At 45.5% G+C, this 24,730-nt stretch overlaps 1 protein-coding gene across 2 annotated transcripts in view; it reads right to left on the reverse strand.

Annotated features, from left to right (window-relative positions):
* PRICKLE2 (prickle planar cell polarity protein 2) overlaps positions 1-24,730 on the reverse strand; it is a 254,848-nt gene that overhangs the window by 13,939 nt on the left and 216,179 nt on the right. For both annotated transcript variants that reach the window (XM_083424929.1, XM_083424930.1), the window contains 2 exons: positions 24,089-24,275; positions 15,865-16,731 (listed from right to left, as the gene is read on the reverse strand). In XM_083424929.1, the coding sequence (XP_083281055.1) occupies positions 15,865-16,731; positions 24,089-24,275 (1,054 nt within the window). The remainder of the gene's footprint in view (positions 1-15,864; positions 16,732-24,088; positions 24,276-24,730) is intronic.

Below are 24,730 nucleotides of genomic sequence, written 5' to 3' on the forward strand. Positions count from 1 at the left end.
AGACTCCTTAAAGGGAGTGAAAGGCGGGATATCAAATCCAAACTCTTCTTCTTCTTCTTCTTCTTCTTCTTCTTCTTCTTCTTCTTCTTCTTCTTCTTCTTCTTCTCTCTTCCCACTCCCAACCCCCAACCCCGGAAGTGGCAGGATTCTGGCTTCCTTTGCAGTCCCTATGTGCTTTCCAAAGCCCCATGAAATAAGATTTATTTGAAATCCTATCCCAGGAATTTTTCTAAGCGGGTCTGCCTGCAACTTGTTTACACCAGAGCATCGCTTCATTTCAGAGCAACCTTGGAATCTGTGGGGGGCGGGGGGGGGGGAGAGAATGGAACCATTATATAAATGAAAGCAGCTAAAAGAAAACAGGGCCACGAGAAGAATAAAAAGCAAGAGAGAGAGAACCAGACAGGCAGTCGAGTCAATATTGTTCTTCAGTCCGGCTTTCATGTTCGTGACAGCACTCAAATGCTTTCAAGGCATGGCTTGTCTCATCTCTGCACATTATGTTTATGGGAAATGACTGGTTGCCACAATGCCTTTTAAAGCCGTATGAAACTGCTTCGTACCAAGCAAGCCTCCTTTCCCCCAACATGGTGCCCTTCTCCAAATGTTTTGGTCTACCGCTCCCACCACAACTGCCATGCTGGCTGGGGAGAGTTTGTAATCCAAAAGTGTCTGGAGGCTGCTAGGTTGGGAAAGGCTTAACTTTGGGGGAATGCCCCTTGAACTCCACTGGGCTTTCTTCTGAGTAGTAGAAGAAGAGTTTGGATTTGATATCCCGCTTTATCACTTCCCTAGGGAGTCTCAAAGCGGCTAACAGTCTCCTTTCCCTTCCTCCCCCACAACAAACATTCTGTGAGGTGAGTGAGGCTGAGAGACTTCAGAGAAGTGTGACTGGCCCAAGGTCACCCAGCAGCTGCATGTGGAGGAGCGGGGAAGCGAACCCAGTTCACCACATTACGAGTCCACTGCTCTTAATCACTACACCACACTGGCTCTCCAGAGTAGACATGTATAGGATTGCACTTTAAGTTCAGTGCACAGGTCCATCTAGCTCAGAGGTCTGCTCACATTCTCTGGTGGGTGCCATTGCGGGCTGATGTTCTCCCTTCCCGCTGAGATCTGACGGGGAAGCCTCAGCGATGGTTTCCTAGGTCACCAGGGGGCGGGCTCAGCCTGACCCCATGGCATATAGCGAAGACCTGTGGCTTGCTGAGCAACCACTTTTCGCTGGCTCTAGAGCTGGGAAATGGCCCTCTCCCTGATCCAAACCAAGCATATTTCAGGGAATTCTGGGAGCCACAGGAGGGCTTCCTAAGATGGCCGCTATTGGCAGGCATGTGGGAGAAGGCAGTCCTTCAGATACCCAGTCCCAACCTATTTTTAGGGTATTTAAAGGTTGTCACCAGCACTTTGAATTATGTCAAAAAGCAAACCGGATGCCAATGCAGTTGTTTCAGTAAAGGAGTCATGTGCTTCCTATATGCAACCCTTCCTTACTATCTGGCAGGAATTATTACCGTATTTTTCGTCCCATAGGACGCTCCGTCCCATAGGACGCACCTACTATTTTGGGGGGGGGAATAAAGGAAATTTCCCCCCCTTTATTTCCCCCCCAAAACCAGGTCGGGGAACAGTGGGATGGCGGCGCTGCGCCTCCCTGCTGTCCCCCGAGCTTGTGGGGCTGGCCGATGTCTGCCCGGCGCAAGGAGCGCTCTGCTTCAGGGCGCCTTACGCGCCGGGCAGCAGGCTGCGGACACCTGCGCGAAGCACGGGACATCCTCCGGAGGGCGCCCCGTGCTCCGTGCTGCAGGCTGCAGCCCGCAAGCCTTGCGCTCCCAGGGGGAGATCCCCCGGGTGTGCGAGGCTTGCCGACACCTGCGCGAAGCACAGGGCGTCCTCTGGAGGGCGCCCCGTGCTCCGCGCTGCAGGCTGCCGCCTGCAAGCCTTGCGCACCCGGGGGAACTCCCCCCGGGTGCGCAAGGCTTGCGGATAGCTTCCTGGAGCCTGGAGAGTGAGAGGTGTCGGTGCGTACCGATGCCTCTCGCTCTCCAGGCTTCAGCGAATGCCTGCATTCGCCCCATAGGACGCACACACATTTTCCCTTCATTTTTGGAGGGGAAAAAGTGCGTCCTATAGGGCGAAAAATACTGTAAATTCAGGGAAGTTTTTAATGTGTGACATTTTAGTGTATTTTTGGTTTCTGTGGAAGCTGCCCAGAGTGGCTGGGGAAACCCAGCCAGATGGGCGGGGTACAAATAATAAATTATTATTATTATTATTATTATTATTATTATTATTATTGATACAGTCATACCTTGGAAGTCGAATGGAATCTGTTCCGGAAGTCCGTTTGACTTCCAAAATGTTTGGAAACCAAAGCATGGCTTCTGATTGGCTGCAGGAAGCTCCTACAGCCAATTGGAAGCCGCAGAACCCCCGTTGTTACCTCCAGTTGCTTGGTCGACTGAGTACTGCCACTTGCACCCTCACCCCAGTTCCCAAGTGGATGCCAATGCATGTGAGGTTCAAATTACAGGCAACGGGTTCCTGTTTTGCATGAGTATTTAGAGTTCCTGGGAATTTCCAAGGCCTTGGTGAAGGGCTTTAAAACTGATGTAACCCTCATCTGTATCTCTTCAGCTTAAGAGACAGGCCTATTCATTGGCTGCCTAGCACCTGTCGTTATGATGACGGAGCTTTATGAAGACTTGCAATGGACTGAGAACTCTCCTTGCGTTGGCACTTCCAGACTCTGCAGTGGCACGCACACAGCACTGAGGCAGTCCTATCTCTGTCCCTCACAGAGGGATGTCCGCTGGATGTAAGCAATGGTTCTGCTCACCTACATGGGCTGAAAATTGAGACAGGGATGGGTGTACAGATCATCGGACACTGACATACGTGGTGCAACGGAAGCAAAGGAGTCTGCTGGCGCTTGGCTGAATGCTTTTTCAGCACATTTGTGTGGGTGGGTGAAAACCCTCTCTCAGAGTTGTAAGCGAATCATTAGAAATTATGCTTTCTAAAGGGATCAGTTGTGTCACTGAGTTCCTGCGGAAGGAATCCACCCTATTTACCTCTGCAACTCATGCTTCATATGGCGTCTGGTGAGGGGAGATGGGCGTGGTCTGGAGAAAACAGCCTCCTGAGGCCTATGCTGGGCCAAATTTGGCCAGGAGGCTCCTCAACTCTGCCTTATTCTTCCCTACTCCGTTGGATCAAATGACTGCTAAAGAAGGATGGCTCTTTAATGAAGAGCCCCCCTCTGAGTGAAGGCAGAGCCAGCTACCGAGACAGAGCCAACTGCTTCTGTTTCAAAGCTCAGTCTGAGGAGGCCTTGTGCTGAAGCAACATCTCCGTTCTATCCTTATGAAGTTTCCGAGCATAATTCAAAGTGCTGGTGCTGACCTGTAAAGCCCTAAATTGCCTCAGCCAAGTATACCTGAAGGAGAGTCTCCACCCCCATCATTCAGCCTTTGTTCGTTCAGCCACCCCATCATTCACTGAGGTCCAGCTCCAAGCATAGCTGCCAACCTTCCCTTTCTTTGCGGGAAATTCCTGGGATAGCGCAGTTTCCCGCTGCTATCCCGGATTGTTAGATATCCCATAGACTGTCCCCAGGACAGGTGAGGCTGCTGATCCCTTATTTTCAAATCTGAAAGTTGACAGCTATGGCTCTGAGGGCCTTCTGGTGGTTCCCTCACTGCGAGAAGTGAGGTTACAGGGAACCAGGCAGAGGGCCTTCTCGGTAGTGGCGCCCTCCCATCAGATGTCAAGGAAATAAACAACTATCTGACTTTTAGAAGACATCTGAAGGCAGCCCTGTTTAGGGAAGTTTTGGTGTTTAGTTTTTAGTATTTGATGTTTTATCGTGTTTTTAATATTCTGTTGGGAGCTGCCCAGAGTGGCTGGGAAAACCCAGCCAGATGGGCGGGGTATAAATAATAAATTATCATTATTATATTACTATACGCAGCACAAGCCCTGCATGGAACTGACCAGGGCAGCCTCACCAGTGCTGAGGTCTGCACTTACAATGGAACAGTGTGCCAGGTTGCCAGGGGCACTGGTGGCATAAAAATATATCAACACTGTATCAAATACTTGCAACTCCGTGATTTTTCACATGAACAATTAGGCGCTTAAGCACTTTCCTCAAGGAACTGAGAACACTGAGGATTAGACTTTGATGAGACTCCAAGGGAAGGGAGTTCCCACAGTTGTGCAGCAGCCACCGAGAAAACCCCTTTGCACATTCATTGCAGTAACGGCAAAGCACACAGGAGGCATTTCACAGTTAGCTTTAACCGGTTTTTGTCTTTTGCATCCTTTGCAACCTCCCTGCACACTGCTCAGTTGAAACAGATGAATAAATGCAATAGGGAGAAATAGGGAGAAGGGTGTTCTTTGCTTGACTGGAGATTACTGTGGATTTCCAGGGCAAGTAATGGCATGCTTGACAGGTCATTAGGACTGGCCATTGTTCAGCTGCATGTGTGCCAATTTCTGATGCCAGCAGTTTCATATTGTCCTCATTTGCTCATGGCATTTTGCCTGGAGCAGGGAGTCCTGATGGGCACTGTGGCTGACAGCAAGGGAAGGAACGCAGCAAATGTTGCTGGGATCAGGGAACTTTCTGGGCTGGTGGATGCACAGATCTTTTGTCTTCTTAAAAGATGCACCCCCCCCACCGGCCCCTTCTTCCCAACAATCAATGGCCTGCACCTTTTTAATGCCAGCATGAGGCTACTGCTGTCTCAGCAAAGACCACATCAGCCAGGGAAGTTGCACATTCCTTTCCGCGCTTGTAAAAAAAGAAGAATCAGCTACCATCTATGCTGCTTTTAATAGCCCTTGTTTGTGGGATGTGCTGGAGAATATTGTCTCTGTGTTTCTCCTCTGCCCTCTGGGAGAAACTTGCTACCTGGGCTTCTGGAGGGAAAACCAAAACAGAACCACCATTTCTGTTCCATTCAAGAAAGAGAAAACTACAGAAGAATCTGAGCTTCTACAGCATTTCATGTATTCACATGACCTAGGAACATGGAGAGTTGGCCATTGGTCCATCTTGCTTGGTGGTGTCTGCACTGACTGGCAGATGCTCTCCGGATTTTTGATTTTTTTTGGGGGGGGGGGGGATTCCCTGGCATTACCAGGAGATAATGGGACTGACCTGGGGAGCTTTTGCATGCAAAGTGGATTTAACTAGGGATTGACATGTTAGGTCAAATTGAAGCTTTCAACATACAAGAGCAATTTTAGACGAAATGTTTGCCCAACTAAGCTGGCAGTGTAAAATTACCTTGCTGCACTTTGTCAAAGTGTGATGTGAGAACCAGGCCACTGAAGAACAGAAGGACTCCAAAAGGAGAAGGCAGAGAAGGGAGATAGGCAGGCTCCAGCACCAACTCTGGGACAATTCTGATGTCTTGCATTGATTAGCTGCACTTGCATTTTTAATAATGCTTCAACATGCAAATCTTGCATGATCTTTGTGATTACAGTGCTACCTCGTGTTAAGAACTTAATTCGTTCCGGAGGTCCGTTCTTAACCTGAAACTGTTCTTAACCTGAGGTACCACTTTAGCTAATGGGGCCTCCCGCTGCCGGTGCGCCGCCGGAGCACGATTTCTGTTCTCATCCTGAAACAAAGTTCTTAACCCAAGGTACTATATCTGGGTTAGAGGAGTCTGTAACCTGAAGCGTCTGTAACCTGAAGTGTCTGTAACCCGAGGTACCACTGTAGTTGTTGCCGAATACAGTGGTACCTTGGAAGTTGAATGGAATCCATTCCGGAAGTCCATTTGACTTCCAAAACTTTTGGAAACCAAGGCACGGCTTCCGGTTGGCTGAAGGGAGTTTCTGCAGCCAATCGGGAGCCATGTAAGCTGCATCGGAGTTTGGGTTTCAAAAGAACATTCGCAAACCGGAACACTCACTTCCGGGTTTGCGGAGTTCGGGAGCCAAAACATTTGACTTGCAAGGCGTTTGGGATCCAAGGAACGACTGTACTTGAGTTATGATTAAATATTTTAAAATATTTTACAATATTTTTGCCAGTTCCGACAAAGGCCTCCCTTTTTCAACAGTGCCCCCCCCACACTCTTGTTTATCTATTAATGCACATTGCCCCCATTTGCTCTTAACTCTCATTTGCCTTCAAGTGCTCTTTGTGCTTTCGGCACACAGTTGAGTCTGATTGGCTATGTAGCATTGCAAAACCACCCTGTTCATCAGGCAACCGACAACCAGCTGAGATCACCCATGTGAGTGTTCCAGAAAGGAAGAAAACCATCCAAAGAGAAAACTGTGCTGAAGCAACAACCAGGGGGACATGGCGCTGCATAAAATGTTTAAAATTTGAGTATTCACTCAAAGTGTTTTTTGGGAGTGAACATCTACCCCAAAATGGAAATGAGAGAATACTGGTGCAGACTTACTTAATAGTTTCAATTCCTAGTGTAAGTGGATGGGGCATGTAGGGCAATGTTTCTGAGGGAAACTTCTGCAAGTCTCCCTTCCAAAGGAAATTTACTCTGATGGACTAGGAAGGAAAGGATCTCCCTTCTTCAAAAATCCTCAGCAGTTCAAGCTTTGATCCTTGCAAAAAGAGTTCAGAAACATTTCAGAAGGCTGGATTTTGCTGGGATTCGACCTCATGCCTGTCACCACGCACCATCTCCTCTGGTTTGCCTTGTGGCTTTCTCATTTGTAAGCCTGCCAGCAATGGAAAACAAGGCATTCCTTACTTTCCAAAGAACTCAAGTGCACGAGTCTTTTAATATTTCAACACCTCATCTGCAAAGCCCAGCAGGGAGAGTAGAAAGACAGGCACTGCATGAAACAGAAAGGGGGGGGGGTACACAACATTGCAAGCCTACTCTTTTTGGACACTGTGCTTTGGAACAGGCAGCCAAGAGAGTGGAATTTCTCTACAGCTGCCCACATCTGATCTTACTGGAAGAACAGCATTTGGTTTTCCCCACTGAGAAGAGGCTGGCTCCATTCTGCAATGGAAAATAAATGTATCTTTCCTTCCTCCCCAAGAAGAAGAAGAAGAGTTTGGATTTGATATCCCGCCTTTCACTCCCCTTCAGGAGTCTCAAAGCGGCTAACATTCTCCTTTCCCTTCCTCCCCCACAACAAACACTCTGTGAGGTGAGTGGGGCTGAGAGACTTCAGAGAAGTGTGACTAGCCCAAGGTCACCCAGCAGCTGCAGGTGTAGGAGCGGAGACGCGAACCCGGTTCCCCAGATTACGTGACTACCCCACTTAACCACTACACCACACTGGCTCTCTGGGAATTCTCCCCACCCCTATATCCCAGAGATGAAGGCATCTATCACTTCTTCTGTTAGTAAAATGAGTATCCCATGCTGGGTACCAGAAAGGGATAAGAGAGAGAGGGGGGCAGGGGCAGGTTCCTCAAATGACCCCTCAGGTACGTTCTCCTCCAAGTCTAATTTGATCCCCATTCCCAAAGCACCCTTGAAACTGTGAGTGGTCTTACCATTAGGTAAAGTGAGGCAGCTACTGAGAGTTGTTAGGAGACCCCTGGTCCTCACACAGAATTACAATTCCCAGTGAGATTTAACAATCCTTCTTTGCAGGAAACTCTAGGAATTTGCAGCTCTGTGAGGGGAAATTGGGTCTCCATTCTCCAGGATTTTTGGCAGTGGCAGAGGAAGGAGGGTGCGGCCGCACCAGGTGTCATCATTGAGGGGGGTGACAAAATGACAAAAATATGAGTTTTTTTAAAAAAATTATCCTGCCCCAGCTGCAGGACACGCATGCCACACCAGGCGCACGAGTGGCTAGCTACACTGATGTTCTTTGGGAGAGAAAAAAGTGCTTTAAATGTATAGTGTGAAGAAGATGATGATGAAGAAGAAGAAGAAGAAGAAGAAGAAGAAGAGTAGTTTGGACTTTATACCCCGCCTTTCACTCCCCTTCAGGAGTCTCAAAGCGGCTAACATTCTCCTTTCCCTTCCTCCCCCACAACAAACACTCTGTGAGGTGAGTGGGGCTGAGAGACTTCAAAGAAGTGTGATTAGCCCAAGGTCACCCAGCAGCTGCATGTGGAGGAGCGGAGACGCGAACCCAGTTCACCAGATTACGAGTCCACCGCTCTTAACCACTACACCACACTGGCTCTCCAGTGTGAATGTGGTCTGAGTCAAGCCAAAATTTCCTTTGAAAACTTCAACCACTCTCTCCACCTTTGGGAGTTTTCAGTTCACACACTCATAAATTGCCAAACAAAAATTGGCTAAAATTTCAGTTCCTATCAACACAGAAGAGATGCACAAGAGCAGCACTGGACTGTGGGTTGGTTGCAGAGTTCACATCAAATATAGACTTTTATAGGCCGAGAATGGAAAATCTGAGGTCCTCCAGTCATTGTTGGACTTCAGTTCCCATCAGGCCCAGCCAATGATCAGAGATGGTGTAAGTTGTAGAACAACAAGTTACCCAATTCCTGCTGCAGAGGTTATTTTAGTATAAGGACTGCAACCTGGATTTTTCTCATGTGCCTAAATAAAGTGGATTCTGGCTACATACTTCTTGACATGTTTTCCTCTAAGACATCAAAAAAGTTTGCCAAAGAATTTCCTACCCTTGAGGCAACAGTCAGATGTTAACACATCAACAATGATTAAAAGTGCTCCAAGTATTTTTATAATTATAAATTACAGTTACATCATCATAATAAATTGCATAATTATGTTTCTAAATGTGATAATAACTATTCATTATTATTATTTTTTTAATCTATAAGGTAAGGCGAATTTGATTGGCCAGTCAATCAAAGAATTATAAATTAAATTAAAAAAAGAGCTGCAACATAATGTGGAAAGCTGGATTCTACATAAAATGCAATATAATCAACCTTGATTTGTGGAAGTTGCACACCGTATTTATTGAGCCTGTGTACAAAGCTGCTTTTATCTGAATGGCAGTAAAGAGATGCTTAGAGAAATCTGTTCTGAAGTAAACAAGCCCTGAAGGCTGCTCCTGATTTACAAAAAATATTCGCTGCAGACATTTGCTTTGCAGGGGGCTTCTGCACTAAATACTTGGAGCGGGAGGAGAGAATGAAATAAAAATAAAACCCAAGCCACCCTGAAAACTAAAAGTTCTCTTCTGCTTCCTGCAGAGCGCTGAGTTAAGAAAGAGCTTCATACAGAGTTGCCTGAAAGCAAAATAACCTAATCCATCTTCAAAAGGCCACTACTGAGGCAGAACATTTCATCCCTGAACTCTGCCTTATGGTGCTTCATCTTTAAGCTGGACTTGGACCAGAAAGCGTTTCAAACCAAGGACATTCCTCTAATAGTCCGTCCACTGCAAAATAGGGAACATTAATGCTGTCAGGTCCAGGACAACCAGAGCAAATAAACTGTAGCAAAGTCCTTATTTCTCAGGAAAGGACACAATGGGATGCTTGAGAAAGTTGCATGCATTTTCAACCACAGTCCATCCCCCCCACTTCTGTAATAAGAATAAATTATACGTATTAAATAAATACATGCATCTGCACCGTATGTTGCCAAAACTTCCCTAAATATCCTTGAATCTCATAGACCACGTTTAATCTGTTTCCAAAATCCAGACAGTCACAATCCAGCAATACAGCCAGTGCTTGTCTCTTCACACACCAGCCATGATTTAAACACACGTGGTTGTTATTAACACACGGAGGAGCATCCCAGATAGGCCTTGAGAGCTCTGACTCAACATTTGTGTTGGTTCAGACTGAAGAAAGCCACAGGTCTTCTCAAGTGCCAGAAACCACATTCAGCCTTCTGTAAACAAACAGATGGAACACCTGCCTATAAACGCTTGTCCAACTTCCTGAACCAACACACAGTTAGCTTACACAGTACGTTCAACCTGTAACAGCAACTACCACAATCAAGGAACAAACTCCTGGAAAAGCAGGCAAAGAAGGAAATGGATCAGTCAACTTCTGGCCTTAAATTGTTTATGTACCACAGAAATGGGCTTTGCTTTCTGGACCTTGCTTCACCCACAACCAACATCAAGCATATAATTTGACAGCTACTGGGAATCATCCCTCCCCCAGCATTGATTTCTGATGGTTGCAATGGACCCGGAAGCTACCATTAACAACAACAACAACACATTCAGGAATCACCTTGTACATTTGTCTCAAGACGATTTACAAGCATACCACAAAACAGTTGAACATACTTTCTCAAACCATACAAAAAAGAAGGGAAGATAGGTTTAAAAACAATACACAATGAATGCCTAAAGCAAAGACCTTTTCATCCAGTTGGAAAAGCTTGTTGCAACAAGATGTCTTCAATTGTTTCCAGAAAGTACAGAAGGTGCACACCTGTTGTATCTCGACAGGGTTGCTGTTCCATGTTTAGTTTCCCAAAACGCATGGGAAATTATGTTGGCCCAGGGCACTGTGGGAGAAACAAAATGGCGGACGCCAGGAGGCTGCCACTTGCAAGAACTTTGTTGCTCGTTGCTATAATTAAAATATCAGAAAAAGCCTGCTGCTCTACAAGGTGATTCACCACCTGTGAATCTTAGGGAGCGGGGACAGCACAGCAGACACAAAGTCAATAGCATTGTCCTGCAGTGGTCCATGAAGGTGAAAGGGGCAGTGCCCCACCAACCTCAGTTTGTCTTCAGCCAGCCTCCACCTGCCTATTGGGTTTCTCTTCCGTAGTCTCAGTGTTGCCCTTGAGGAACTCAGCAGGGAGGAGGGTAGGCTGTGCCTGTCATGGGGTCTGGTTCAACTTACTGTTGGTCTTCCTGCATTCTTTCTTAGCTCAGTCAGTAGAGCATGAGACTTAATCTCAGGGTTGTAGGTTCGAGCCCCATGTAGGGCAAAAGATTCCTGCATTGCAGGGGACTGCACTAGAATACCCTTGCGGCCCCTTCCAACTTTACAATTCTATGATTTTGCCCCACCAGCTGCCACTAGACAGAATAGGAGCCAAGTGCCCTTGCAGAAGAGACAGAAATTATTCCCGTTGGCTCTTGCGTTCTCATGACATAAATGGATTTTCTATAGTTGTTCCGTCCTCTTATAGCTTTGAAAAATATATCAACATTGGATTCTGGCGAACGAAGCCAAAGGGTTTCAGTGGGAAAGGCATTAGGGAGAGGAACACAGGAAGTAAGGAAACAAGAGGAAAGGTAAGAGGACACACTTGGTGATTTGGGGATAAGGATTTCCAAAGCAAGGGTTCTTAGCTGCACAAGGTTACGTTTGGTCATCTGATAACATAGAGGGCACTCAGCAAAAGGGGAAACACAATTCTCAGGAGGATGGAATCTAATTCTGGCACAAAGTCGACTTTGTGACCAGTGTGCCAGTTCTGCTGAACTGCAGCTGTTTAACAGCACACTCCTGTTTTGCAGAGACTGCCCCACGTTTCACTCAAACACAGTGAATGTTAAATGGAACAGGAACAGACAGCACGACCCACAGCAAGGGCTACTTCAGAAAGCACACCATGAGCTTTAATTGCTTTTGCAGACTTCAGCTGCACATGATGCAACCTGGATATTGCTTTCTGTGAACAAACCGGCCACTGGATATGTTGCTTGCTTCTTTTCTCTCTTAAGAATAAAACCTGAAATTGTTACTTCTCACATGTAAAAAGCCGAAAGCAGCCTAGTAAAGGCCTCTTTCAGTCATTCTTCCTCTGGTGCCACACTCAGCCTCCCAAGTCTTGGTTGGCTTACTGTTGCTTTGCCTTCATGAAAAAAGCACACAGTTCCTTCTAACCTTAGTCCCTATGCGATGTTAAATTCAATTACTCCATTTACTTCAGAACTTTGTCAGTGTTCTGCGACTGGCAGCTTTACCCCCAAGCAGCTATAATAGGCGTGAACATTCTGTGACACCACAGCAGCTCAGCCAATGACAAGGGAGATTGCAAGAGGGCAGACATTGTAAGTCTATTACAAGACTCTGCAATATAGGCCTTTCTTCACACCAGAGAGAAGGATATAATGCATTTTCGTTTTCCAGGATGACGTTGCCTGGAACTTAAGTGATGCTGTTAGGATCTCGGAAAATTCTTGGCTTTGCTTTCTACAGAGCTGATCAGTCTGCAATAGTCTGGGCAGAGACACACACTGGGCAATAAAAGCAGAGATCTATTCCTGTACAATTCAGGCACTGGAGACATCTCCACCCTGCAGACCTCTCCACTCTTCTTGGGTCCCATATGCCTTGATCTCTGCATGTGGCGGGAATAAGATGTAACAATGCATACTGCTACCAGTGATTGTTGTGAATGAAAAAGGTGCCACTGCATGGGAGTGGCTGCCAGATATATTTGTGATCAGACATTCGTTGTATTTCCCCCCTACAAGGATGGGCTGGAATTGCTCATGTTCAGGCAAAAGGGGCAATGTGAATTGTGCGTGATCTGATAGAAGCATTGAGGGCACAAAGTACATTTGTTTGTATGCATAGGCCTATATCTATGTTGGAAGTGAGAGCTGGACCATAAAGAAGGCTGATCGCCGAAGAATTGACGCTTTTGAATTATGGTGCTGGAGGAGACTCTTGAGAGTCCCATGGACTGCAAGAAGATCAAACCTCTCCATTCTGAAGGAAATCAGCCCTGAGTGCTCACTGGAAGGACAGATCGTGAAGCTGAGGCTCCAATACTTTGGCCACCTCATGAGAAGAGAAGACTCACTGGAAAAGACCCTGATGTTGGGAAAGATGGAGGGCACAGGGAGAAGGGGACGACAGAGGACGAGATGGTTAGACAATGTTCTCGAAGCTACAAACATGAATCTGACCAAACTGCGGGTGGCAGTGGAAGACAGGAGTGCCTGGCGTGCTCTGGTCCATGGGGTCACGAAGAGTCGGACACGACTGAACGACTAAGCAACAACAACAACAATATCTAAGTTGCACCATTAACCTCCATGGTGAAAAGAATGAGAGGGATGCCACTGCCATAAAGGACTTGCAAGCTTTCTAGATATCTGCCATTCGACTTCTGTTTCAAGTGTGGGTTTTTTCTTTTAATGCAGATACTTTTTTAAAAAAATGGAGGCACAATTCAAATGCCTCTGATCATTTCCCGTACTTAGGGTTTGGGGATATTTTAAGAAGTCATAACACATTTTATACATGGAGAACTGTAGCTACTTTCAAAGAGGTTTTTTATATATCTCACAACTGCCTTTGGTTATGGCAACTTCTCAGTCTCCCAGGACATGAAATCCATCCCTCTTTTGTACAGCTGGCATTGATTCCGGCTCTTCTTTAAGGAGAGGATAAAGAGCGTCAAAGGAATTGTTTTGAAATAAACCAAAAGTCACGCTACATAAAGGAATTCTGCTTGAGAGACAAATCAAAGGGAGATGAACTGTGGAATTTGCCACAGCGGGACTGTCATAGCTAGCCCACAAGTGCTGCAACTCTCTGAAAGGAGACAAAACACTGGGCCTTTATGTTATGGGACAACTGGCAAGAAGAGGAGGAGGAGGAGGAAGAAGAAGTTGTTACTCTATACAAATTACAGCTCCTGTGATAAAACTGACTGTAGATGTTATCTACAGGAGTGAGAATTGCTTTATGACTGAACACTCTACTCAATTAAAAATGAAGTCTACTCCGTCTTAGAAAAGTCACTTAAGTAATGCAGGTGGGTTGCAAATGGAGAAGAAATCCTGGCAATACTTTAACAATGCTTTTAAGAGAAGCACATGTTCCCAACTCTGCGATCACTCTCCAAAGGAAGTGAGCTCCTGACCAAATATACAAGGTGGCAATGTGTTTTCATTTTAAATCTACTGTGGTTTTCCTAGCATCTCCCACTTTGGTGCATTCTGAGTAGTTTCCTTGCAGCAGTCCCTCAACATCCATTTGGCTTGAATTCCAAGTTCTAGTTCCTCATTAACAGCATTTCAGCAGGAGCAGCTGGCTTCCTCTCCTGTTACCTCTGAGTATCTTCTCTGCTGCTGCGTCAGAAGCAGCATCACAGCTGAGACCACAGCCAACCTGGGGTGGCCACAGCAAGAGGCCAATTTTTAAATGTCAAGCCCTTTTCCTAAGTATCCTGAGCATTGAAAACAACAGATTAAACTGGATTGTTGAAGTCCTACATGAATGTACAGAACAAGATTTAAACGTAGAAAGTGATTGAAGGGAAGAGAGAAGACTTAAACATGGGAAAGGATGAAAAGCGAGAGTGGTGGAAAAGGAGAGTTTAGGGTGATTATTTAAACCTAAATTGAAGATCGCTGGAGGAGAGGAAGATCTCCAATGGAGATCAAGAGGCAAGAGTTTCCTCTTCCACAACTCAGCATATCAAGATGGCTGGAAGGGAAAAGAAACGTCATGTCTGGATCTCTCCTGAAGATCAGTAGAAGCTTTTACCCCTTCATGTCTTCAGTGTGAAGGATTTGTTTTTCTTCAAGTACGTTTCTCCCTCTTCATCTCACTGTGGAGAGGGGAGGGAGGAGCATGGCTGAAGCTCAAGAGCCAGCATTTCCTCCTCTCCATCCCTGAAGATCAAGATAGAGTGCTGTGTGTGAGAGAAAGCATCATGTGCCTGCGTGTGTGTGACTAGTTAGTAGACTAGCCTATGAGAGAGAGGAAGGCCGCATGAGACTGTGGCACACTGCAAACTCTGTATGAGGTAGACCCAAGGCGAACAGTAATAATAATAATAATATTGCAAAACAAATGTGATGATTGCCGCACAGGCATTCCATCCGAATAAGAGGATGAAGCTTGGGATTGGCCTCAGCAGCTTCCTGCATCTGTCTATGAAAGCCTACACCACATTTGAGAAGAAGCCCCCTTTGCTGAGCCATGCTATCAAGACCACAGACATCTCTCCCCCTTGAGGATTCACTGAGAGGCAGAGGCTGGGTTCTCCTCCTCGCTCCACTGCCGCACCTGACATGTGCTGCCATACACACTGCAATGCCATTTTGCTTCTCATTCCAGGCAGGCTCATCTGCCCCATTATTTATCTATCTATCCATCTATCCATCTATCATCTATCATTTCTCCATCTCTCTCTCTCCCTCTCTCCCTCCCCCCCCCCCATCTACCTACCTACTTACCTACCTACATATATCTTTCTGTTCCCAGCTCAATCTCACTGGGAGATGATGCCCTCTCAATGGGTGTACCAGAATATCAGGAGAAATGCCTGCTTCTCACTCTGTAAGCAACACAGCCAGGAACAAACAAGCATAGAGGAGGAAGGAGATTCATGTTGGTGGTTAATCGCCAGGTCTTCCATCCTGAGACCCTAAGTCTCAAGTGGGCAAACTGTGTCCCTTCCCATGCCGCTGGACTTCAAATCTCACCATCCCTGAACCATTGTCCATGTTGACTGGGGCTGGTGTGAGTTGTGAGTCCACCAACATCCGGGGTGGGGTGGTCACATATTCCCCATCGCTGCATGTTCCCCATCCCTGCCCTAATGGCATCAGAACAAACAGGATCCGTTTCCTGAAGGCAAAACTTGCATGTTGCTCTCTAGCAGCTGAGGATACAAAACAGGTCTGCAACAACAAGGGCAGGATAATCTCCCCAAAAGGGACCTTCCATGTGATTCTTCTGCAAAACGTTATTCGTTCAGCCTGGCACCTATTCCCGCAGAATGTTCAATCCAGCCCTTGCTAAGGTCCAAACCAAGTACACTTAAATCTTCACAGCCCTCCATATTTGCAGCAATACATACTCAACACAATGACATCACCCCAACCTAAGGCAGGATCACCCATTGAAGCAGTAAGACCAACAGAAAAATACTGGGCAAACATCATTTACCTGAATTTCCCACTGTAATGTCACAGCAAAAGCACCACGCTCTAAAACAGCACCCCTACCTGTGGCATTGGAAAGAGCGAGGGACTCCATTGAACCCCGTGGCGTTTGTTCTGTGGGCGCCAGTTCCTCGGTGAACTTCAGTGCGTTGATTGGATGCCTGGTCCGGCACTGCTGTGCAGATCGACTGCTGTCTTCCTCCTGGTTGTACTTTGAGACCTTGTAACTCCCCCTGGTGTCGCCAAAGCTCTGGTTGGACATGTCACTGTAACTCTCCTGCGAGCGTAGCCTTCCTGAGTAATAATCTTCCCGGCATTCTTGGATGAAGCTGCCGCCGTGTCCCTTCATGGCCAGGGAGGAGCTCCTCTTTGGGTTGCTGAAATGTTTGCCCCACAGCTCCTGCTGGCTGCTTGGGCTCTGCCCTGGGTTGTAGGAAGTCCTGATGTTACACTGGCTGAGGAGCTGCAGAGGGCTTTGCGACTGACTTTGCTCCATTTTATTCCCGTAGTGGTAGGCTTCGTCTCTGCTCCTCCAGATGTGGTCCCTGTTGAGGCTGGGCGTTTGGCTGGACAAGCTCAGCAAGTCCATCTGCAAGGAGAGGGGGTCCACATCTGTAGACAGCCTGCTGGAGGTCACCTGCAGCTGGCTGCTGCCCTGGCTGGGGGCGCCCTCTTCTCCCTTGTTCCTGTTCTTGCCGATCTTGGCGCTACGGCGCGACTCTTTGGCTCTGGCGCTCTGGAAGGCGGAGTCTGAGGAATCCGAGCCGTTGGGGTCGTCACCCATGCTGCACGCCCTGGAACAGAAAATCTGCCCTTGCTTCGGCAGGAACGGTCGTCCAAGCAGAGACTTCTTGCACTGTGCACAGCAAAAGCAGGTCTCCGTGGCATGCCAGTGCTGGCCGTCATACGTCATCTGACCCTGATCAATGCCTTTGGAAAAAAGGAGAGAAATATGGTGAGCATCGACTAATCTAGAGAACAATTAGGACCAACTGGATGTGACGTTAAGGCTCCTGAACTCTGGTGGGGAATCGGAGTAGTCGAAGTTCAACATGCTAGCCATGATACCAACCTGAAACCTGAGACTGTGATAGAGGATCACAAAGAGTACACCATGATCTTCACACTGTTTGCTGAAATCTGCTTGGGATAGGCAATAAAATATTAAACTCATCTCTAGGTATAGCTGCTCAGGTCTCCGTTGTGCTCCAGATCAAAAGAAAAATTAATAGTAATCCCATTTTCTCTAGCCTAGTCTTCTGTTCCATAGGAGGAAGGAAAATAGGAATGACCCCAAGTTGCCCAGTTTGCCTTCCTTTGTCACCAACCTTCCCTCATGAAACAGTGGGGCGGAGTGTGCAGAGGGCAAAGTGTGCCTTGCTCATACGCTTAACTCTCCCTGGGGATTACCAGAAGAATTAAATGCATTGTGGTCTTAACACTGAGAAACACTGTTCCCAGCAAAGGGTCCCAGAGCTTACCCGTCACAGGTCAGACCAGCTGCCAATGGAATTAGCACAGATCACCACCACCGTGTTTAGTACAGACGAATTAGCACCGTGGCGAGTTTTTACTCTGTGTTCAGAAATAAGAAGCTGGCTTCAAACCGTCTATTTCTGGCTCTCAGTATTCTAATCCATGGGGTAGGTTTGTTGTTGCTTTTTAAAAGGCAGAGTGGCATGTCTCAAACTTCCGGAACAGAAATGGATCAGAAAGATGTAGACAATGGAGAGCAAGCAGTGATCTATACCAAGGCTAAGCACACAACCCCTTCTGAGCCATTCCCATTGGGGAAGCAATTCATTTACTACAGTAGAGCAGCACACACTGAAGTTATGGACACACACACCCTTTTCACACAATGTCGTGGCATCCTATAAGTGAATACATGCTCCAACTATTCCTTTTTCCCAGGAATGGTTTTCAAGTATTTGTCTCTTGCTCCCTAGTTTTGCCTTTGCGTGAGATTTTGGTTTTTTAAAGCGTGCACACACACAATGCACCACAGCTGCTCTTCTCGATTTTCTGCCCCTTCCTCTAATCCTCTAGAAGTCAAATCCCTGAGTGGGAAACAGATGCATCTTGACTTTACTGCACACTCAAGAACTCTCAGCGCATCATACAGTTTCACAGGCAGCAGCTGGTAACACTTTCAATGGGTACGTAAGACAATATATTATGGGGCAATTATGCTTTTATAATATGGCACCCTTTTGGCCTTTCAATCACATGTTCAGGCCCAGGTTGCAGCTACACCAAGGCTTTCTTGCTTGCCTTACTAAATAATACCTGCGCTTCGCTTCCTCGCTATCCACTGTATAACTACTGTGCTGATCAGAACACTAAATGTTGCTGAGCAAGTCTTGAGTTGAAGCAGTGTGAAACCATATTAGATTATAGTAGTACACATTATTTCTTAAAAGAAAGAAACTTACAGTCAGCTTAAGGGATTCGAGTTCATGAATGTGCATGCCATAATAAATTTATTAGTCTTTAAGGTGCCGCAAGACTCCTTGCTTTGCTTACACACTACTTCAGAAGCCAGTGCAGGACATTCTATCGTGGAATAAAATAATACTGCGTACCACCCGTGAAAGAGGGTCTTCAGCCTTGTGTAATATTGTGTAGGTGGTTCAGAGGCTAGAATTCAGGGTGTGCCCAGTTGTTCCTGTTTTAAAAATGTGCTTGTTTTCAGGGGCCTGGTTTGTGCATCACACAACCGAACCATGGCTTAGAGCAGCAGTTCTCAACCTGTGGGTCCCCAGATGTTGTTGGACTACAACTCCCATCATCCCTGAGCTGTGGCCTTGCTAGCTAGGGGTGATGGGAGTTGTAGTTCAACAACATCTGGGGACCCACAGGTTGAGAAAGGCTGGCTTAGAGAGTGAACACACAAGAGAGGCTGCAGGAGAGGAAGTCATGGCAGCTTTGCTCCCAGACTAATGGTTGGCTCTCTCCAGACTAATCATGAGCTGTAAGCAACCTCTGCTGTATGGTTTATGAGTTATCTGAGAGAGCTAACCCATAAACCTAGGTCTCAGCAACATGCAGAGACAAACCATGACTTAGATCAGCTCCTGGAAGGAGCAAAGCAGACCAAACCCCTTGATCCAAAGGGCATACAACCAATATGTGTGTGTGTGTGTGTGTGTTTATGATCCTACAAATCTTAAACATCCAAATTTTCATACTTGCTGCCACAACTGGATTTAAATTCAGTGGGGCTGCTGGAGACCAGATTAAATTGGCTGAGGGCTGCATCCAGCTCATGGGCTATGTTAAAATGCAATCCACTGGCAATTATTATGGCGCTGCCTGTGTGATCTGTTTTATTTCAGTTTCTCACCTGCATCATCCCAAAGGCTGAGGGCAGGTAGCAACATATTTAAAAAGCTGAATCAAGAGAAGCAAAGAACTGAGATTCTTAAGTACATAAATAATAACATACACCTTACAAAGAAAATTACTCACACTTGGAAAACGGAAACAGAACATTCCTGCACCCGAACTTGCAAATCTACTTAAGTGAAATGCAGTTTACTGAGGTTTGAATTTCCTGGGAAGAATGGGGCTCACATTCTAAGCGAGTAATTCGCCGCAGTCCTCCCCGCAGCCTTTACGGAAAGATTATCATCTTTAACTTACAACCCACCAGCGAAATGTCTGTCAAATCTGATAGGTGGGATGGAGAGCGCTAGATCCATTTTCACTCTTCCTAACAATGTACAAGGCTGTCTGCTGAATTTTTTTAAGGGGGCTGGTTATCACACAAAAGGCAGAAGATACAGGGATCAGTTCCACTGGGTTGTCTCTTCTCTGGGAGCCAATGCACATGAGAAGCTCACTGAGGCTAAGAGATGGAAGTTCTACACCAGGAGAGGTCAACATGTGCTCTCTTGATGTCCCATCGTTCCCAGCCAATGTGCCCCAAAGGCAGTGACAATGGGAGCTATAATCCAGAAACATTTGGAGGGGAAGGCTCCATAATACATTCGAATGTATCCCTACATAATTGCTTTCCCCCTTATTAATATTATTATTAAGATATAAACATAACATTACCAAAACAATTGGTTTTCCTCCTCCTGCCCCTTTCCCAGAACAGAAGACTAATACAGCAGATTTCCCCATAAATCTATATGCATAATGGTAGGGGCCAGACATCAAGGGGGTTGTTGGAATACTATGTAAAGGGATGTAAAGCCATATTTGAGCAAAGTCATCCCTATCAGTTGCATCATTCAGGGCATGTTCTCCTTTGGTTAGTTTCTCAGATAAAGCAATGGACCACACTTCCTGTTTCCATTGTATGACATGTAGATGTCCTTTCCAATTTTTTGATATGAGCAATCGTGCCACTACAAGAAAAAAAGCGGCAAGTTCCTTGTGCAATAATTTGATTATCTTAAAAAATTAAGTTGAGTATCTTTAAAATCCCCCAACAGTTGCTGCAGATTGCCTGCAGCAAGCCTACAACATGCCAGCTTTGCATCTATTTGATAATTTGGATCCCTATACCTACCTTTATTTTGCAGCCGAGTTCATCAAAGGATACACTGGGGGAGGTGACAAGCTGTTACCTTAGTAACACCTACCTACATACAGCAAAGTAGCTTTTGGAACTAAGAACGCCTTTCGAGAACAGAACGTTACTGATCATATTCATGCATCTCCGTAGTCACGGAGTCAGTACATCTGACTAAAAGAAGCCCCTTCTGCAATTAAGTAAAATGTAGAATTTTTCTTTAAAGTATGACGCAGTGTAGCATAGCGTGCCCTAACCTCTCAAAACAAGGGAATGCGGCGCTCACTGAGCTCTCTTTGTAGGAGAGCAAGTGCAGTGTAATGGTTTGAGTAACAGAATTCTGATGTGAAAATATCCCATTTGCTCCTAAAAACTGCCTTAGAATCATAGAATCATAGAGTTGGAAGAGACCACAAGGGCCATCGAGTCCAACCCCCTGCCAAGCAGGAAACACCATCAGAGCACTCCTGACATATGGCTGTCAAGCTTCTGCTTAAAGACCTCCAAAGAAGGAGACTCCACCACACTCCTTGGCAGCAAATTCCACTGTCGAACAGCTCTTACTGTCAGGAAGTTCTTCCTAATGTTTAGGTGGAATCTTCTTTCTTGTAGTTTGGATCCATTGCTCCGTGTCCGCTTCTCTGGAGCAGCAGAAAACAACCTTTCTCCCTCCTCTATGTGACATCCTTTTATATATTTGAACATGGCTATCGTATCACCCCTTAACCTCCTCTTCTCCAGGCTAAACATGCCCAGCTCCCTTAGCCGTTCCTCATAAGGCATCTTTTCCAGGCCTTTGACCATTTTGGTTGCCCTCCTCTGTACACGTTCCAGTTTGTCAGTGTCCTTCTTGAACTGTGGTGCCCAGAACTGGACACAGTACTCCAGGTGAGGTCTGACCAGAGCAGAATACAGTGGCACTATTACTTCCCTTGAAGCTCTTTGCAAAGAGCTGGCGCTTGTTGACCCCATATGAGGTCAACAAATAATAAACCCAAACAAAAGTGAGGCAGGTAGCAACTGGGGAGAGGGTAATTTCAGTGGAGATGCCTCATTTATGGAACATCCTCCCTGGAGAAGTCTGCCTGCCACCTTCTTTATTAAGTTTTCAGCACCCAATCAATACTTTAAAAAAAAAAAAACTTGTAATTTTAATAGTATCTTTCTTTTAGTTGTTCCACTAATTAATTACCGTCGTTAAAAAACCCCAGATTTTATATATGTATGTAGTTTTAATTCTATGGTTATTGATTTTTCTATGTTTTTAGGTGTTCTTGTTTATATCTGCAAGCTGCCTTGAGTCTCATCAATGGAAAACGCAGGATATAAATTAATAATATAGTGGTACCTCTGGTTACAAACTTAATTCATTCCGGAGGTCCGTTCTTGACCTGAAACCATTCTTAACCTGAAGTACGACTTTAGCTAATGGGGCCTCCCACTGCCGCCGCACGATTTCTGTTCTCAACCTGAGGTAAAGTTTTTAACCCGAGGTACTACTTCTGGGTTAGCGGAGTCTGTAAGCCGAAGTGTTTGTAACCCGAGGTGTTTGTAACCTGAGGTACCACTGTAATAATAATACTAATAATAATACTGTCCTTTACAGAATATTGGTTCAGTACTTTCCTTGAGTTCTCAGAAGACCAAGCCAAGGATAATTTTAATTTGGAATGAAATCCAAATAAGCATCTGAGATACATTCTTGTTAAAATGTTTGTTAATGCACTGAAAAACTGATTCAAGGAACTGTATGGAAAAAAACAGGAAATTAAGAATAGGTAATGTGCCAGTTCAGATACTGTCTTCGTGTTAAGACTTGTCCTCTCTTAAATTCCAGGATATATAAGCTTCAAAAGAAGAACATTAGCTACAGATGGGTCTCCCCATTTAAAATGAGTTTTGCTTGGTGGTGGTGTTTTTTTAAACTACAGTGTGTGCTCATATTCCTGAGAAAGGGAATTTAATTTTGGAACTGCTCAGGGACACTGATGGCAAGCCAACTGTTCATGTGTCATCTTAATTATAGAATTATAAAGGAGATTGTTCTCATTTCTGATACTTTGGATTTTGTATAGCTGTTGTTGTTGTTGTTGTTGTTGTTGTTAAGAACCCACCCTTCACCCTAAAGTCCCAGGGCAAGTTACAGCCATTAAGACACAATGCTAAAAAGAATTGAAATGTATTAGTGGGGGAATTATCTATTATTTGTTTTGAATCAGATGTCAAGGAGATAACCTTTAGAAGACATACGAAGGCAGCCTTGTATAGGAAAGCTTTTTAATACGTAATGTTTTATTATGTTTTTATATATCTTGGAAGCCGCCCAGAGCGGCTGGGGCAAACCAGGCAGATGGGTGGGGAACAAATAAAATCATCATCATCATTAAAGGTTTTATGTTTTATGTTGGAATCATATTTGGTTACTCTTTTGGATGGGTTTTGATTTCTATGACTTGGTATGATGGATTTTTAAAAATACATATTTTTTTTTAAATAACCAGCTTTGGTCCACCTGTGACTTTCTACTCATGAGAAATCCGCCCACATGAGTCTCCCTTAAAACAGCTACAGAAGGAGAAAAGCACCACAACACTACCTGTACTTGCCAGATTCCACTGGCTTTGTTACATCAGCGGCCACAATCTTCCCCCCTTTGCTCACACCTGTTTGCATGGTTACCACCTGCAGCGCTAACTGAATGCCATGCATTCCATGCAACTAAAAGACAAGGCTCTCCAGCAACCAAGAGTTTCCACTTCAAATAAAGCCGCTCACACATGCTCCCCCCCCCCAAAAAAAAGAGCAGTCAGAAACAGACCAGGACAGTGCAGATCTGTGCCTGTGCCTGGGAAGAGCTGGGCAACAGCTAAGTGTTGATAAGCCCTCAGCTAGTATTCTTCATTTGGCTTTCATGACCTGGATTTAAGACTGTGGAGGGCTGGATTTTAGCACTTTCAGACGCCTTCGCTTCTTTAATTGAGCTTGACGGGAGATATTACGTCGTAATATTTTAGAACATGGCCCTATGGGTTGTTGTTTTTTAAAGCCTTCTGAGTGAGATTTCCCAACATATTCAAACGTATAAAATTACTCCAGGGATCCTGAGAGAGCTTCAGAGCTGTTTTTCTGAATAGCTGTGCAATCTCGTTAAAAGCACTTTTGAGAGCGGAGTTGCTTGCTACCATGCCTCACTGGCACAATGTCTCCTTCCTTAGCATAGAAAAGTAAAGTGTTTTTTAATAATAATAATAATAATAATAATAATAGTAACAACAACAACAACAAAAACCCCACATAGATATTCCTTGATCTTCCCTCTCTTTTTTTTCCAGGGCTGAGGACTACTTCTTTTAACTGATGAAATCAGGAGCCCCATCCGGAGCTGGCATTGGCACTAGAGATTTTCCTTTTCTTCCCCGCCAGCAGTAACACTGCCTTGCAGACTCCGGGCTCAAAGCTAGACGCCTACACCTGCCAAGTGGTTTGTTGGACGGCTGACAGAAACAGATGCCAGGGCCTGTCATGTACTTCCAAAACAAAGCCATTTCAACTGCTCGCCTAGGGGCGCGCTTCACCTTAAAACAATAACGCAACGGGTGTATCGACACGCCATATCGTGTTCGTGCCTTAAAAAACAAAAACGAAAGAAATAATGTCTACAAACCCACATCAAAGGTTGCCCGGCTATCGTTCCCACTCCCGACCCACCCCCACCCCCAAATTTGGCAGCGAGGGATAGAGATTTTGAAATGGCTCCCTTACCAATGTGCTGGGCGCAGGTATCGCAATACTCCGCGTATAAGGATTCGAAACAGTTGCAGCAATATGGCCGTCCTTCCTTCATGATGTACCGCTGCCCGCCCAGCACTGTTTCACATTCAAAACAGCAAAAGTGCTTCATGTGCCAGTGCCTTCCCTCAGCCTCCGTGCATTCGTCAGCAAAGATAATCTGTAGTGGGAAATCAAGCTAACATGTTAGGGCCTAGAAAGCAAAGCTTCGCTCATTTATCTTGCGACCTGTCGCAGAGGCCATTTGCCTAGACACTCAACGCATGAGGAGACCGATAGACAAGTAAATAAATATTAACTTGTCCTGTGATTCAAGTTTGTTTTTTAATGGCTTCGCTGCTTCAAGACTCTTACGTCTATGCCTTTTTTTGAATCCTAATTTTCTATTGCAGCAAATAAATCAAAATGGTTGTTGAGAAAATGGGACGTACATGGTTCAGGGGCTTGTGTGGAAAAGAGTAAGATGACTCCTATTCCATTTTCAGTAAATGGGGGCCAGGAAGTGGGAAGCATCAAGTTAGTTTTTTTATTATTACTCTCTTACATTTATATTTATATCTCTTCTGTACATGCAACAAGGGCAAATGAGCCCGATTTCACAAAATCTAGACCGTG

Source organism: Podarcis tiliguerta (genome assembly GCF_965153285.1).
Source record: "Podarcis tiliguerta genome assembly, chromosome: 2".
Classification (NCBI taxonomy): Eukaryota; Metazoa; Chordata; class Lepidosauria; order Squamata; family Lacertidae; genus Podarcis; species Podarcis tiliguerta.